This window comes from Lactuca serriola, chromosome 4 (assembly GCF_051521515.1).
Source record: "Lactuca serriola cultivar US96UC23 chromosome 4, Lser_US96UC23_V15, whole genome shotgun sequence".
NCBI lineage: Eukaryota > Viridiplantae > Streptophyta > Magnoliopsida > Asterales > Asteraceae > Lactuca > Lactuca serriola.
Window position 1 is genome coordinate 73141096 of NC_136411.1, and position 14640 is coordinate 73155735.

A 14640-nucleotide genomic window follows, 5' to 3' on the forward strand; every position below is an offset into this window, starting at 1 on the left:
AACATTGTACCACCCACCATGCGAGATGTACAACTCGTTCTTCGTGTTCTTCATCAAACCAAGAACATCTTCAAAAGAACCACCAACACATTTGTGTTTTGACTTCAAATTCAATGCAACCTTTTGAGATTGTTGCTTTGGAACCCAAATTTGCTTCACGGATTTTGGCTTCACAACATATGACGATTTTTGTGAGTAAACCCGCTTGTTCTTTCGATTCATCTTCTTCTTCTTTTTCTTTATCATCTTTTTACATCTTGAAGACTTGACTTCATGAACAAACCCACTTTCAACAACATGAACATTTTGAGTTTGAATCAAATCTTTTGGAGTTTGATACTTGTGATTTTCTTGGATCATCGGCTTCCGATAAGGAATCATTCCTTCAAATGAATCACAAGAACACAAAATATCATCGGTTTGAACTCCAATTGAGCAAAAAACTTTTTCATCTTGAGAATCAACTTGAACTCCTTTTTCTTGAACATCAAGAACATCACATTGAACTCCATTATCAAGAACTTCAACAAACTTAAGAGCACGCAGATCATTTGGGTTTTCAATTAGAGAAATGTATTTCTTATTGAACAAATCTCTTTCTTCTCCTTCTTTTTGATTTCTACTACGAACTAATATGGACAAGGCAATTTTATTCAACCATGTAATCTTACAAATTGGTTGAGATACCAAGCTTCCATGATCATCCTTCAAACCTCCATAAGAAACCATATTCCCCCATGAAATCAATTTGCTTAACACCAACCCATAAAATTGATCTTCATTGACTTTGTATTTCACATCTTTAACGATCACAATCCAAGAATCATATGGCAAACCCACCATGATCACAAAAACTTGAAAAATTCTAGAGAGAGAAAGTGATTTTGAATGGGTTTTCTAGAAAGATAAAGTGATACAAACAAGTATTCTAGAGAGAGAAAGTCGAATTATGGATCAAATCAAAGAAAAATTCGACTTCTAGAATACAAAAACACTCTCTAAACAAGAAGATCAATGAACAAAAAGAATCACCAAATCAAAATAGCCATCAAGGATTAATTCTTGATGAGATTCAAGAACACCCGCTCTGATACCAATTGAAGAGAACTGTTATCGAGAATTTAGAAAAGAAAAGATAGATTTGAACAATGAAAGATGATGAACACGAAAAGTAAATATTAATCAGATCTCATTTTCATTAAGACTGATTACAGAATAAGCTGAAGAGAGATTTCGTGTTTTGCTTTCTTATCTCTACTTCAAGCCTAAGTCCCTATTTATAGGGAACATACAAAAAATATACTAAGTCTATTCATTTACACTTCGCATACTACACTTCGCATACTACACTTCGCATACAAAATTGACTTAGTAAAATAACATACAAATGCGAAACATTACAATACACACTATTCGACTTTTACAACATACATCTACATGTTTTGGTTAGTAAAAGAACCAACATTTTTCAACATATTGAGGATTGGCACTTTCATCCATATAAAGCATCAGATGGTTTGGCCTTTATATTAATGTAATAACTATCGTTGTAGGAAAACTCAATCAACTGATATTGTGCAGTCACATCGGGCCCTTCCCTTTAGAATCGGTAGTACCTGAAACCTTAAACATAAATTGTAAGCACAAAACTTAGTGAGTTTCCCAAAATACCACAGACCATACATATCATTGGGCCTAGCCCGTACCTGAAAAATTCTCTCTCTGTCTCTCTCTCTCTCTCTCATTATGTATTGTATGATTAAGAAACTTACTCTTCTATAATTCACCAAAGTCTGGATGGCCATACTAGTGGTAAACCTCACCCCCACTAACTTTCCCCACTACACACATGGGAGATAAATCGTGGAAAACTAGTAATATTTTGGGTGTGCCAGTGTTTGAAATTTAGACATCCTGTATGGAATTCCACTCATAAACCAGTTGGCTCTCATTATGGGTGCTATACGTTTTTTGAACAACTGTATGTATTAAACTAAAAAAACTAGCAACAGGCTAGCAATAAAAAACAAATAGTTCATGAGGGGATTTAGCATTCACTAATTCCAATTCCTCATAGCTTTACAATTTCTATTAGAATACTAATTGAACGGAAAAAAAAAAGTTAAATCAAACAAAAACTATTTCTTGTACTTCATAGTTCCGAAAAGAAGCGCATTCCGATACGTCTAAAGCACCCAAATTAGGGTAAATCAAACGGACTCCGTAATGACCCTATGTAACTGAGCAGTCCTAAGGCCATCGATCTACTGCATTAAATTAGAAATAGAAGAAAAAACTAGAATCTTCTAATCATCCACCCAAGACGCCAATTTTAGTGTGGTGAGTGGTAACTCTAAGATACATTTAAGGAGGTTCGTCGAACACCCTCCTCACGACACATACACACACATACTAATAGATTTTTTATCGATGCTGCTACTTAGTTTAAACTCATCGTCCTCAAAGCCCTTTACGATGAATACCAAACTTCATGCAAGAATCCTCATTACAAGTTTAGAAACCATCTTGAGTAAATTCAACAATTCGATACACGACAACTGCACGTACAATACAAAACAATGTATTTCCTATATATGAGTTTTGAAAATTCATGTCTCGTGTTTATTTGCGTCGCCATGAATTTTAAATCCGTGTTTCATGTTTTACAAGGACCATACACAAATTATCTTTTAATCACATATAAGACACATAATTTTCTCATGACATGCATTCCATATATACACATGAACATTCATACGTACAAATTGTTATTAGAATTTTAAATCCCTCCATTTGATTCAAACTTAATATGCTTATTCTAAGTATGTGCTTCGTGTCTTACTGCATCGCCTGAAGGGCTTGGGCTTTTGTAGAACTAGATGTTGTGGGGTACAATTCTTTTAATGTCTTTCCATTCAACAACATGAAAACATAGGAGTAGAAAAACATGTGATGCGGTTTATTATTTCTTAAATATATTATAATGTTGTCGCTGAGCAAGTTTCAACTCTCAGCTTCTATTACGTCCCCAGCTAAGGTCATGTATATGAAAGAACCATCAGCCCATCAATGGATTAACAATGTTGGATGTATAATTATATGTTAAAAATCAATTTGAGAAAGAATTCATTTGCCGCAGATTGGATTTATAGATTCAGCTAGAAAAACTATCAACCCGATCAAAACCGCGTGTTTTATGCAAATTCCAAAATTGCATTCCATCCCTTGTTTACAAACTTCAGCAGCCACCTAATTTAATTATTTTCTAGAAACTACCAAATAACATATTATGCATTTTAAAATCAACAAATATCACATTTGATAAGGGTGGTCGGAGTGGAATCGGTTTGGCTTCCGGCAATGGCTGGGCCACCACTCACACATTCATTGTACCGGAAAAAGGTGTTTTTGGACGGGTTATTTGCGACGAATAATTCCAAACAAAAGTTTCAATCTTTTTTATTTTATTTTATTTTATTTCAACATCAACCACCAACAGACAATCTATAATTCAATCTCTAATCTCTAATAATTCAAATCCGTTCATCAATCTCCATCCTAATCACCACCGAAAGGAATTTTCTCAGATTAATTAATTTCCAAAAAACGACGATCGACTGTTCTTTTCGGAGCTTTACAATTTTTTCCAATCAGAAATTTTGATTTTACGAAAAACATTTTTTTTTTGTGTTTTTATTTGTGTTCGATTCATATTCTAACGATCTTTGCCGCTTTGACCACCGGATTATCCCTAGCGATCGCCTCACGGCCAGCGGTCTTGTAATCGTAGCTGCAATCGTGGCGGTCTGAGTACCGGTGCTCGGCGCAGAACAAATCTCCACACCGGCACCGGAAACCGGTCAAACCTACCCTCTTCCGGCATCCAGAGCATCGACTCACCTCCTTCTTCACCACCACCGTCTCTGTCTTCTCCGCCTCCTTTAACTCATCATTTAACACCACAACCGCCCGATCTACCACGAGATCAACCGATACAGCGCGTGGAGACGTTGACCTGAAGGAGCTAGATCTGCTACGAATACGATGCGACGTCGTAGAGCTAGCGGTCGTGGTGGAATTGAAGCACTTTTGACACATATTATTGGTCGCCGGGTTCCCAACGACGCCGCAGTTATTAACGCACATAGTCAGCGTCTCCGGCACCGCCTTGAATTCCGTCTCTTCTTTCTCCGTTCTCTGTGCCATTTCCTCTGATCAAAGATCAAATTCAGAACTGAAATCAAAAACACAACTCGACGATTGAAGAAAAGATCTTGAGAATTATGGGATTGATCAATAAGCTTTAAGCGTGAGAAAAATGAAAATTTCGGATTGAATGAATGAATGAATTTTGGGGCGTGCGAGGTTTTTTTAAGGGGAAGGAGGTCGGTCAAGCGCGTTATCATCATGCGTTGGTGACCTCTGTGTAATTACAAAAATGACATCGGAGTTGGGGGTATTCCTGTAATTTCAAAACAGCGTATATTAATATATTATCCTTTCGGACTTTCGGTAAACAAAAGTAGGAAAGCCAAATTGCCTTGTACTCTACGCAATCTTTATTGTACACCACATGGTATATATATATAATCCAAAAGTTTTGGTTAAAAAATCTCACGGCTGACGAAAAAGCAATGCTATGGACTTGAATATAATATGATTTTCACCAAGTAGATTAATAATATATATATATATATATATATATATATATATATATATATATATATATATATATGATTGTATTGAAGCACGTTAGAAAAATGTATTCACAAATTATATATATATTTCCTGTAATTTGAAGGTATTAGGCTTTCTGGTGTCAGACGAATATAGTTTTAATTGTTGATTTTTAATAACAAAATTGTTATGTTTGAAAAAAAAAAGCATAGAAATTGCTGTAAATAACCGATATTTTAAAAAATAAATACGAAATTACATGATTATTGTTAGTATTAATTATTATTTATTACATCTATTCCTTTTGATTTTAAAAAAGCGAAATAATTATTGAAAATACGTATTTAAGATTTAAGTTTTAACCACGTTTAACTCTCGTTTGTGGATTTGTGATATAACCAACATTTGAGACAAGATTTCCACAATCACTAAAAATTGCTTGTATATATGCATTATAAAGAAAGGATTGATGATAAGTTGATGAGACAAATGATAGTGTGCTTGAATATTTCAAAGTTTTATAAATATTTTAAGGCCATTTAATCTGTTTAGGATAATGTATTTTATATTTTGCTTCATCAACAAAAGATTCTTCAAAGTTTGGTTAAATTGTCTGTTAGTTTTCATAAAAAAATAAATTGTTAACTCATTTCGATATATTGTTCGGTATGTATGAATAGACATTTGAAATAGATTAAATTGATAAATATAAATAAATTAAAACTCAGTTCAGACGTGCTATTAATTAATTTGCTTTTATAATATTAGGTGTTAAGTTTTTATATATGTTAAATACGTAATTAGCAGGCAAACAACTATAATATATTGTGTTAAAGCCTTTTTGAGCTTTATTTGTATAAGGACAAAGGACAAATGATAAGTATTTCTTTATTTTGTTTCAAGAATAAGTCATGGACTCATGGATTGCATCAACTTTCTCTACTTGATGATTTTATTTCTGGATCAAGATTCAACACCAAGGGGGTGTTTGGGAAAAGAAAACTATTTAAGGTTAAAAGTCTTTTTTGGGAAAAGAAAACTTTTTAAGGTTAAAAATCTTTTTTGTAAAAGGAATTTTTGGCTAGTGATTTTTTTTAAAAAAAATCTTTAAAAAGTGTTTGTATTTACTTTTAGGATAAAAGTTAAATTTTCAGGTTAAAAAGTCTCAAAAATCACAAAAAGATAGGATTTTGTGATTTTTAAAACATCATATTTTCCTTCTATACAAAAAATCATTTTAGAAAATCTTTTTCAATACCCGAATATTTTTTGGATCTTTTTTAACTTTTTGGAAAAGTTAAAAACCAAAAGTTATTATAAAAACACCCTCCAAAACCAAATGTCACTACACTTGAACACGACTATGCGTGTTTGTTCATTTTCAAAATATAAACATCTTTGCAAAAAGAGGGATAAATCCCTTTAACAAATTACAACTCCCCCAGATACATCTCTTTGCACCTAACAATACCCCTCCCCTTTATGGCCACCCTTAATATTAGGGATGACATTAAGATATGTTAAAGGGAATTGTCTTAATGCATCACAATGTAGTCGGTCAAAACCTACTTTATCCATGGAGAGTATTTCAACAACGAATATTGTCCAACACTTCCTTTTAGCCAAGGTTGTAAAAATCGTTCGACGTTCGCTAATCGGTGGACTGGGGTCAAGGGATTAATCGGCTAGGCGGAGATTAATCGGGGGATTAATCGGGGACCATTAATTGCTAATTTGTTAAATTTTAAAAAATTAAATATGACTAATATCATATAAAAGTTCATAAATATCACTAATATCATAACAAAATAGGTTAATATGATAAATACAACACTAATCATACCTCAAATAGTTTCTAATAAGATATAACTTCTTCAAAGTGTTAAAATTTCATCGGGTTCTACTGTTTTAGTCATTTTGTATGCATGGATTAATCGCTAGACGCTTTCTAATCGGTCAAGTAGCGCCTAGAGATTAATCGGAGATTAATCGTGACCTTATCGAGATTTTTACAACACTGCTCTTAGCAAATGCCTTCGAATTTGATATTAGCATTTCATGTGAGATGCATCTATGAAAGATTGAAAGTGGACCAATTTTTCACAATTAATTAGGATTAATGTCACAAATATATCATACCGAATTGCCTTTCAAACCACTCAATATTTTAATTGTAATCAATACGAAAACAAAATTTTCTTTGGTTTTTAATTTCAGGAGCCATTTTGTAACCCATGTGGGATCCACACCTTATATTTATGTGATGCTGACATGATTTAGAAAGAGATTATTATCATTTCATTAAAATTCAAATCATTTTTTTATTTATTTGATTTTTATTTTAATAGTAAATTAACTTATTTATAATTCATTTAATTTAATTTGTTCATAAAGAGGATTAAAATCACATCCAGAAGTTGATTTTCTTTTTGCGGAAAATACTCAAAATAACTAAGGATTTGGGTCAACGAAGATAGTATGAAGAAGGTTTAGTCAAAGACGCAGGTTAGGGACAACAAAAAAAATATTTGTTAACTAATTATAGGTTTGATACAATAGAAATTAGGACCCGTTTGGTCGTGAAAAAAAATACCATGTTTTCTAGAAAAAAATTATAAGAAAACTGAATTTTAAAAACGTGTTTGGTTTATTATTTTTCATAAAATTTCCCAATTTGCTAAATTATAAGCAACTTGAAAACTGATAAACATTGTATTCCATACTTTTATTTTGAAAAATTCATGGAATCATAACAGTGAAAGATGTTTTGTACATTCGATGACATTATTATCATTATAACTTATAACTATATAGCTTTTTCAAAAATACAACTAATAAGAAATGAAAGTAAGATGCTACAACAAACTAATGAAAGTACATTACAGGTTGTACTACAATTTGAATCAAATGCACAAATTATATATGAACAAAATATCAAACTAAACATAAGTTTGGTACAAGAAAATAAGATCTTGTAAATAAAAAGTAAAAACCCTAATTTAGTTACTGAAAATATAACTCACTGAGTCATCTTGCAGTGAAAACAGGCTCAGAATTTGCAGTAGGCTGAGTTCTTCTAGTGTATTTGAGCAATAAACCATCTGAAGTAAGTCCAGGAACACTTAAATCCCTATAGCAAATGCAAAATAACATGTTAGCAACCCTGCTTTATTTTTCCAATCACCCATAAAAGTAACAAAATCACATAAAGAAACATAGATAAAACCTGATGTAAGGATGAAGATCTTTCCAATCCCATTTAGACCTTTCTTGAAAAAGCCTAGAAAAACGATTAGCAGGATCTGAAGGCAAAGAAGAAACACTAAAACCATAAACCCAACTCTGAATTCCAAGTTTTTCCACCAAAACTTCCCCTTCCAACATCTCAAAACTCACCACCATTCCTCCAGGGACTTTCCTTGCCCATTCCTCCATAAAACTTTCCATTTTCATCTTTCCAAATGACGATAATATCCCTCTAGCAAAATGCACACAAACCCGTTTCTCATCTAATCCCCAAACACTTTCCCCATTTGTCTTACTCCCATATACCTCCAAACAATGGTGTGCAATCACTCTTGAAAATCCATCTTTCACTAAAGATTCCACAACTTCATCTTCATTAAGAGCATTCAAAGACCAATCGTTTAACAATGAGTTGTTTATAAGCATGCTTAGGATTCGATCCATGTATTTCTGATCAATAATTCTCCAATACCCATTAATCTCTACAGCTGAAAGAACTCGAAGAGCGGATCTTAATTCTTCATCACTAGCTTGAACCCTATCAGTTAAGTCATCCCATTGGTATAAACCAGAATCATAGATCTCATTGACTTCATCAAATTTATATGTGTTTTCTGAAAGGAGGAGTTTAAGTTTGTCTATTCTTGGAGCAACTTCAACAAGCTCCATGGTTCCAGGTGCTACTTTAAGGACAGATGCTGCATTGCTTTCTGGATCTTCACCTTCTTCATTTACTGAAAATTGATCTGAAGGAGGGACAAGGAATACAGAATTTGATGTTCCAACAAATTTAATAGCATAAGTTTTTGACTGTGTGCAGAGAACTGCATCTTCATCTGATTGTCCACGTAAGCTTACTCTGAGTAGAAAATCAGAGTTAGTGGCATGTCAATGAAAGAGGAGATAAAGAATACCAAGAATACCTTTGGTTGATGACATCAGGGAGAAGCTTTTCATCAAGCTCAAGGAGAAGAAGGTCATTATGAGGACCAAAGAGAGGGTGATATGCAATTGGTATTGATGAGTTGGGGGGAATACTTAGAACTGCATCTGCTCCTTTTGTGAAGCGGGAATCTGTCTTTTCGGTCATCTTTGGGTTTTTGGTTTATCTTGTACTGAAAAACCTGAAAAACAGAAAATTTTGATGTATAAAAATTAGGTAGAACTAGACCTGATTAGTTATAATTTCATTTTCTTTAGTTACATATAGATTCTCAGTGAAAAGGTAAACATTGACTTTGAAGACCTAAAACCAGATGGAAAATTTTCCAAAATTAAAAATTGTGGTTTACTCCAAACTGCTTTGGAATCTTTTCATAAACACATCATATTTTGGCAGAAGAATTACAAAATGAATATCTTTCATGCGCGAGTAACAAAACCCGTATCAATTGTGTATTTGAAGATGTGCTAGGTTTGACGTTATGAAATCAAATGTAGCAATGTTACGAGAAAGGAGGTGGCCACTTTTGGATTATTAAATTACGCTGTGAGAGCATTCAAGGGCCTAATAACAAGCAGACAAACATCACAAAATTGTATATATACCTACACAATACAGCCAATTTCATTGCATAAAGAATAAAGGAAGGGGAAAATCGCTAACCTGAATAAACTTCTGAAGGCGATCTATTTCAATCAACGTAAATCTTTGTTGATTCCGATGAGCTAAAATCCTCTAACTGTAATAAGAGACAATAGATCGAAAACAGAAGAGATTAACGAGAGAATAAGAATAGTTAATCCAACAAAAAACTAGAAATGTGAACCATGATAAAAACGCGTAATCATCAGACAAAGATTATTCACCTGTTTTGGTCAAATCAGCTACGATGGTTGAACATATTCTAGGGTTTTAGGAAAGTAAAAGGGCGGGAAAGCTTAGCAGTGAAAGATGAGGAGGGATAGGAGTTGGGATCTCGCACTTTCTTAAAACATATATTTGGCTAGGTCCGAATCCAACGATAATGGATTTTAAAATAGGGAAATCTTAAAAAAAAAAAAAAAAAAAAAAAAAAAAAAAAAAAAAAAAATCCCAAATTTTTGGGAAAAGTTACATTTTTGTCCCAACACTTTTTTTTAACAAAAAAACTCAGGAAACCGGATAAATTGAACATTTCGGCCCTATTTTACCGGTGACCATTTAGCTAGTTAAATTGGCTTATGTGGCAAGGACATGTTTACGTGGGTTTAATCGCTCTCATTTACACACATACATACACAGTACAACTTACCTCTCTCATTTCACTTTCTCCCTCCCCTCAGTAAACTAGGGTTTTTTACCCCCGTGCAGTTGAAATCATGGATGACATCCATGATTTTGATACAATAGATGTGGAGCTGGATGCGTACTTCAAAAAGAAACAAGCTTCCCGATGCAAAGACGAATTTCTCAATATTCTATGTGAAGTAGACGATTACGAGGCAGTAGATGATGCTCAAACTGAAAATGATGCTCAAACTGGAATCACTAAAGAAGAATCAGATGAAGATTATCTGGAAGGTAGTAACGAGGAAGGTAGTGATGAGGAATTTGAGTATTCCACCCACAATCCAAAGGTGAAATGGAACAAAATGAGACCAATGCTTGGTGAAAGGTATGAATCCCCACATGAACTGAAATTGTGTTTGACCAACTATGTTGTTAGTAAGGGTTTTCAAATCCGTTTCAAAAAATGTGATAGTGTTAGACTAGTGGCAATATGTGGAAGTGATCCAGAGAAGTGTCCATTTGTGGTTAGGGCTTCTTGGATGACTACTGAAAGGTCTTTCCAAGTCAAAAAGATGATAGACATTCATAAATGTGTTATAGATCAAAGCTTATGGATCCTACCTGGTTAGCTAGGAAATTTGTGAAGGAGTTGATTATGAAACCTAATTTAAAATGCAAAGAGATGCCGGTAATTATACAAAGTAAATTTCATTGCAAAATTTCACGGTCAAAGTGTTATAGATCAAGGATGAGGGCACTGTCATTAATTCATGGGAATTTGAGTGACCACTACGCAAGAGTTTGGGATTATAGGCATGAGCTACTGAGGTCCAATCCAGACAGCATAGTTAGGATTATAGTTACTATAAACCCTGATAATACCACAACATTTCATAGATTCTACATTTGCTTTAAAGCAATAAGAGAAGGGTGGAAAAGGGCATGTCGTAGGGTAATAGGATTGGATGGTTCTTTTTTGAAGGGACAATGTAAGGGTGAATTGTTAACTGCAATAGGTAGGGATGCCAATAATCAGGTGTATCCTATAGCTTGGGCAGTTGTTGATGTAGAGAACAAGAACAACTGGAAATGGTTCCTGGATTTGGTTAATGATGATCTTGGATTGCAGGGTGGAAAGGGTGTGTGTGTGTAATCAGTGACCAACACAAGGTAAAGTAGCTATCTCTTTATTTTTCATTATTTACAATAGTGTATGGTGTTGCTAATTAACTTTTTTTTTCATGTTATAGGGTCTTGTTGAAGCTGGTAAGGATATTCTACCATATGTTGAGCACATGCAATGTGCAAGGCATATCTATGCCAATTTCAAAAAAGTTTATAGTGGAGTGCAATTCAGAAACATGTTTTGGGCAGCTGCAAAATCTACCACAGAAGGAGATTTCAAGTTTAATATGGAAAGGATTAGGGCAATAAGTTCTGCTGCTTATGATCATCTCATGGCAAGGGAACCAACTTCATGGTGCAGGGCTTATTTCTCTACTGGCTTGGCTTGTGAGGCTGTAGAGAATGGGATTGTTGAGTGTTTCAATGCAATCATTATTGATAGCCCCTTTTGTTGATAGCCCCTTTTGTTTACATCCATATAAACTATAGGCTTTGGGCCCCTTGATCATGTTTTTGGGCATTTACACAACTTGCCATACAACTTGTTTGGCTTTGGTTAATATTACTACATGTTCTATGATTAACAATGTTTATGTTCCCTTTGGTTATATTGATTCCTTGTTTTATAGATTCCAGTCATGCATACATTACTTGTGCTTACAATGTTTGCTTATATGGATACTAGTTATGCATGATTTCGGTCATGCATGATTCCAGTCCTCTTATGTTAAACTTGTTCTGGCTTTGGTTAATATTACTACATGTTCTATTTTATTTTCCCTTTCTTTTAATTGCCTCCATAATCCTCTTATGTTAAAATTGATGTAAGGGTAAAATTGTCATTTCAGACACCAAACCTTCAAAATCTTCCCATGAATGTGGCCATCCATTCTTGAAAGCCATACCTGTCAAGGTTGAAAGCCATATCTAGTTATGCATGATTCCGGTCATGCATGATTCCAGTCATCTTATGTTAAACTTGTTCTGTCTTTGGTTAATATTACTACATGTTCTATTTTATTTTCCCTTTCTTTTAATTGCCTCCATAATCCTCTTGTGTTAAAATTGATGTAAGGGTAAAATTGTCATTTTAGACACTAAACCTTTAAAATCTTCCCATGAATGTGGCCATCCATTCTTGAAAGCCATACCTGTCGAGGTTGAAAGCTATATCTAGTTATGCATGATTCCGGTCATGCATGATTCCAGTCATGCATGATTCCGGTCATGCATGATTGACTCCATTATGTATTGATCCATTTGTGTATTAAGTCCATTATTAACTTATTACAGTCATACTTTGATTCCATTCATTGATTATAATCAACACATTTAAAGTTCATACATAAACTAGATACTTCATTCATAATCATATGAGTAACAAGATACTACATTCATAGTAAACTAACAACCCTTAGTCATAACCAAAACAAACTGTAGCACCTGGTTCCTGGTACGTAAATCTTATTTGAGTATTTTCCATTTTTCAGCCTTGGACTCGGCGAGTCATAGGTCCGAATCGTCGAGTAGAGACTGGACTCGGGACACGTTTAAGTTGGTGACTCGGCGAGTCACCGCTGTTGGATGAAACCCTAAGTTTCAGGGGTTTGCACCCTATTTAATCTCTCATTTCCGCCCCAAGCCAGGCCCCATTCACCCTCAGAGCCCTATACCTCGTTCTAAGCCTTAATTCTTGTGGATTTGAAGTCTTTGGTGTTCTCTTGAAGCTTTGGAGTGAGAAGGAGAGGATATCAAGAATGAGAAGAGGAGGTCAAGCATCTTTGAGCTATCTCAGAGTGTTCACTAAGGTATGACTCGTTTTCCCCCATGTTTTCATGCTTATGGCCCCATTAAAGTCCTTCATGAACCATTTCCAAGCTTGTGTTTACTTGAGGACTCGTAATAAGCAGAGTAGCTCATAGATCTAAGTGGAATCGAGCTCCAGGAGCCTGGATCTACCACCTTTATGGACCCATGTTGCTTGTTCACCCTAGATTTACCCTTTTGAGGCATTTTGAGCCCTAAATCCCTCATTGGTGAGTATCTACACGTAAAGTTGGAAACTTTACATGTGATTCATGCTCTAGGAACCCAGATCTGTGAATGGCATGGACTGGAATCGAGCAAAACCGCGTATTTGGTGATTGCATGGCAACGACTCAGCGAGTCGTTCATCTGACTCGGCGAGTCTGCTCACGAGTATTCGAGTTGTCCCCTTTTTCGTAGTGTCGAGTGTGAGCAGTGAGTCACGGGGTGTGACTCAGTGAGTCGGAAGCTGAACTCATCCATGGAGGAGCTCGGCGAGTCAATGCCCTGACTCGGCGAGTTCAAGGCAATCTCCTTAGATCAAGAACAGACTCGGCGAGTTGTTCATACAACTCGACGAGTCGCAACATAAGTGTTATTCGGATGAAGATGAACTCGACGAGTTGTTCATACAACTCGGCGAGTAGGATGAAGGACTTGAATATCAGTTTAGAAGGAGAACTCGTCGAGTCATCGCCTAACTTGACGAGTAGAAACGAGATTCAGGACAATCGTTTGGGTAGGGACTTGGCGAGTTGGAGAGCCAACTCGGTGAGTCGGGTCAACTGAAAGTTGACTCTGACTTTGACTTAGGGCATGATCAGGGGTAAAATGGTCATTTTACCCAAAGGACAGTTAGCAGTGTTTGATTGAGTATGTTGTGGGAATTACAGCCGGAGGATTTCCGGAGCAACAGCAGCAGCAGTAGACAGTCAGTTCCCGATCAGATCAGCAGCTACTTTGAGGTGAGTTACCTTCCAGTAGCGGTGGGTCTAAGGCCACAATGCCGGCCCACCAGTAGGAGACGTATGATAGATGATTGTCTCTGTGATATCATCTAGGTTTGCTACTACCTGATATGTTATATGCTAGCATGATATGTTATATGTGATAGTAGTATAGTTCGGTTGTTAGGACCGGAGGGTAGTCAGACACCCCAAATACGTCTGACAGTATGTGATGTTATGTTTATATGCTAGCATGATCTGTTATATGAGTTAGAGGTAGTAGGAGGGGAGCAGTCCCCGAGTTCGGTTGTTAGGACCGAAGGGTAGTTCAGACACCCCAGATATGTCTGATAATATGTTATGTTATGATATGTGATAGTAGTAGCAGTAGGGGGTGAAATAGTCCCCGAGGATCGGTTGTCAGGACCGGCGGGTAGTCAGCACCCCAGAACAGCTTGACACGGGTACTCAGCACCCCAGAATGGTTTGACACGGGTAGTCGGCACCCCAGAATGGCTTGACACGGGTAGTCGGCACCCCAGAATGGCCGTACCGGGTAGTCAGGCACCCCAGAATGGCCTGGCAGTATGTATGATATGTGTTGTATGGTATGTGGTACGATGGGGG

The 14640-nt window shown here is 35.7% G+C and overlaps 2 protein-coding genes and 1 pseudogene across 2 annotated transcripts; 1 reads left to right on the forward strand and 2 right to left on the reverse strand.

Moving 5' to 3' along the window:
* Positions 1 to 3434: 3434 nt before the first annotated feature.
* Positions 3435 to 4355, reverse strand: LOC145101893 (zinc finger A20 and AN1 domain-containing stress-associated protein 5 pseudogene; annotated as a pseudogene).
* A 3154-nt stretch (positions 4356 to 7509) lies between these two features.
* On the reverse strand, positions 7510 to 9861 carry LOC145101894 (zinc ion binding protein). Its single transcript, XM_079039197.1, has 5 exons — positions 9733 to 9861; positions 9530 to 9605; positions 8847 to 9047; positions 7904 to 8782; positions 7510 to 7807 (listed from the first exon to the last, which is right to left on the reverse strand). The coding sequence occupies exons 3-5, from the start codon at positions 9011 to 9013 to the stop codon at positions 7705 to 7707; spliced, it is 1149 nt and encodes a 382-aa protein (XP_078895323.1). The 5' UTR covers positions 9014 to 9047; positions 9530 to 9605; positions 9733 to 9861; the 3' UTR covers positions 7510 to 7704.
* A 1022-nt stretch (positions 9862 to 10883) lies between these two features.
* LOC145098506 (uncharacterized) lies at positions 10884 to 11715 on the forward strand. Its single transcript, XM_079036141.1, has 2 exons — positions 10884 to 11276; positions 11386 to 11715. Exons 1-2 carry the CDS (start codon positions 10884 to 10886, stop codon positions 11713 to 11715), a joined length of 723 nt encoding a protein of 240 aa, XP_078892267.1.
* The last annotated feature ends 2925 nt before the right edge of the window (positions 11716 to 14640 follow it).

Excerpts from the sequence above, each read along its gene's own strand:
- LOC145101894 (XM_079039197.1), bottom strand. The coding sequence starts at position 9,013 with ATGACCGAAAAGACAGATTCCCGCTTCACAAAAGGAGCAGATGCAGTT. Across the intron at positions 8,783-8,846 it reads CCTGATGTCATCAACCAAAG|AGTAAGCTTACGTGGACAAT; the intron begins GTATTCTTGGTA and ends TTTTCTACTCAG. Across the intron at positions 7,808-7,903 it reads GATCTTCATCCTTACATCAG|GGATTTAAGTGTTCCTGGAC; the intron begins GTTTTATCTATG and ends CATTTGCTATAG.
- LOC145098506 (XM_079036141.1), top strand. The coding sequence starts at position 10,884 with ATGAGGGCACTGTCATTAATTCATGGGAATTTGAGTGACCACTACGCA. Across the intron at positions 11,277-11,385 it reads GATTGCAGGGTGGAAAGGGT|GGTCTTGTTGAAGCTGGTAA; the intron begins GTGTGTGTGTAA and ends TTCATGTTATAG.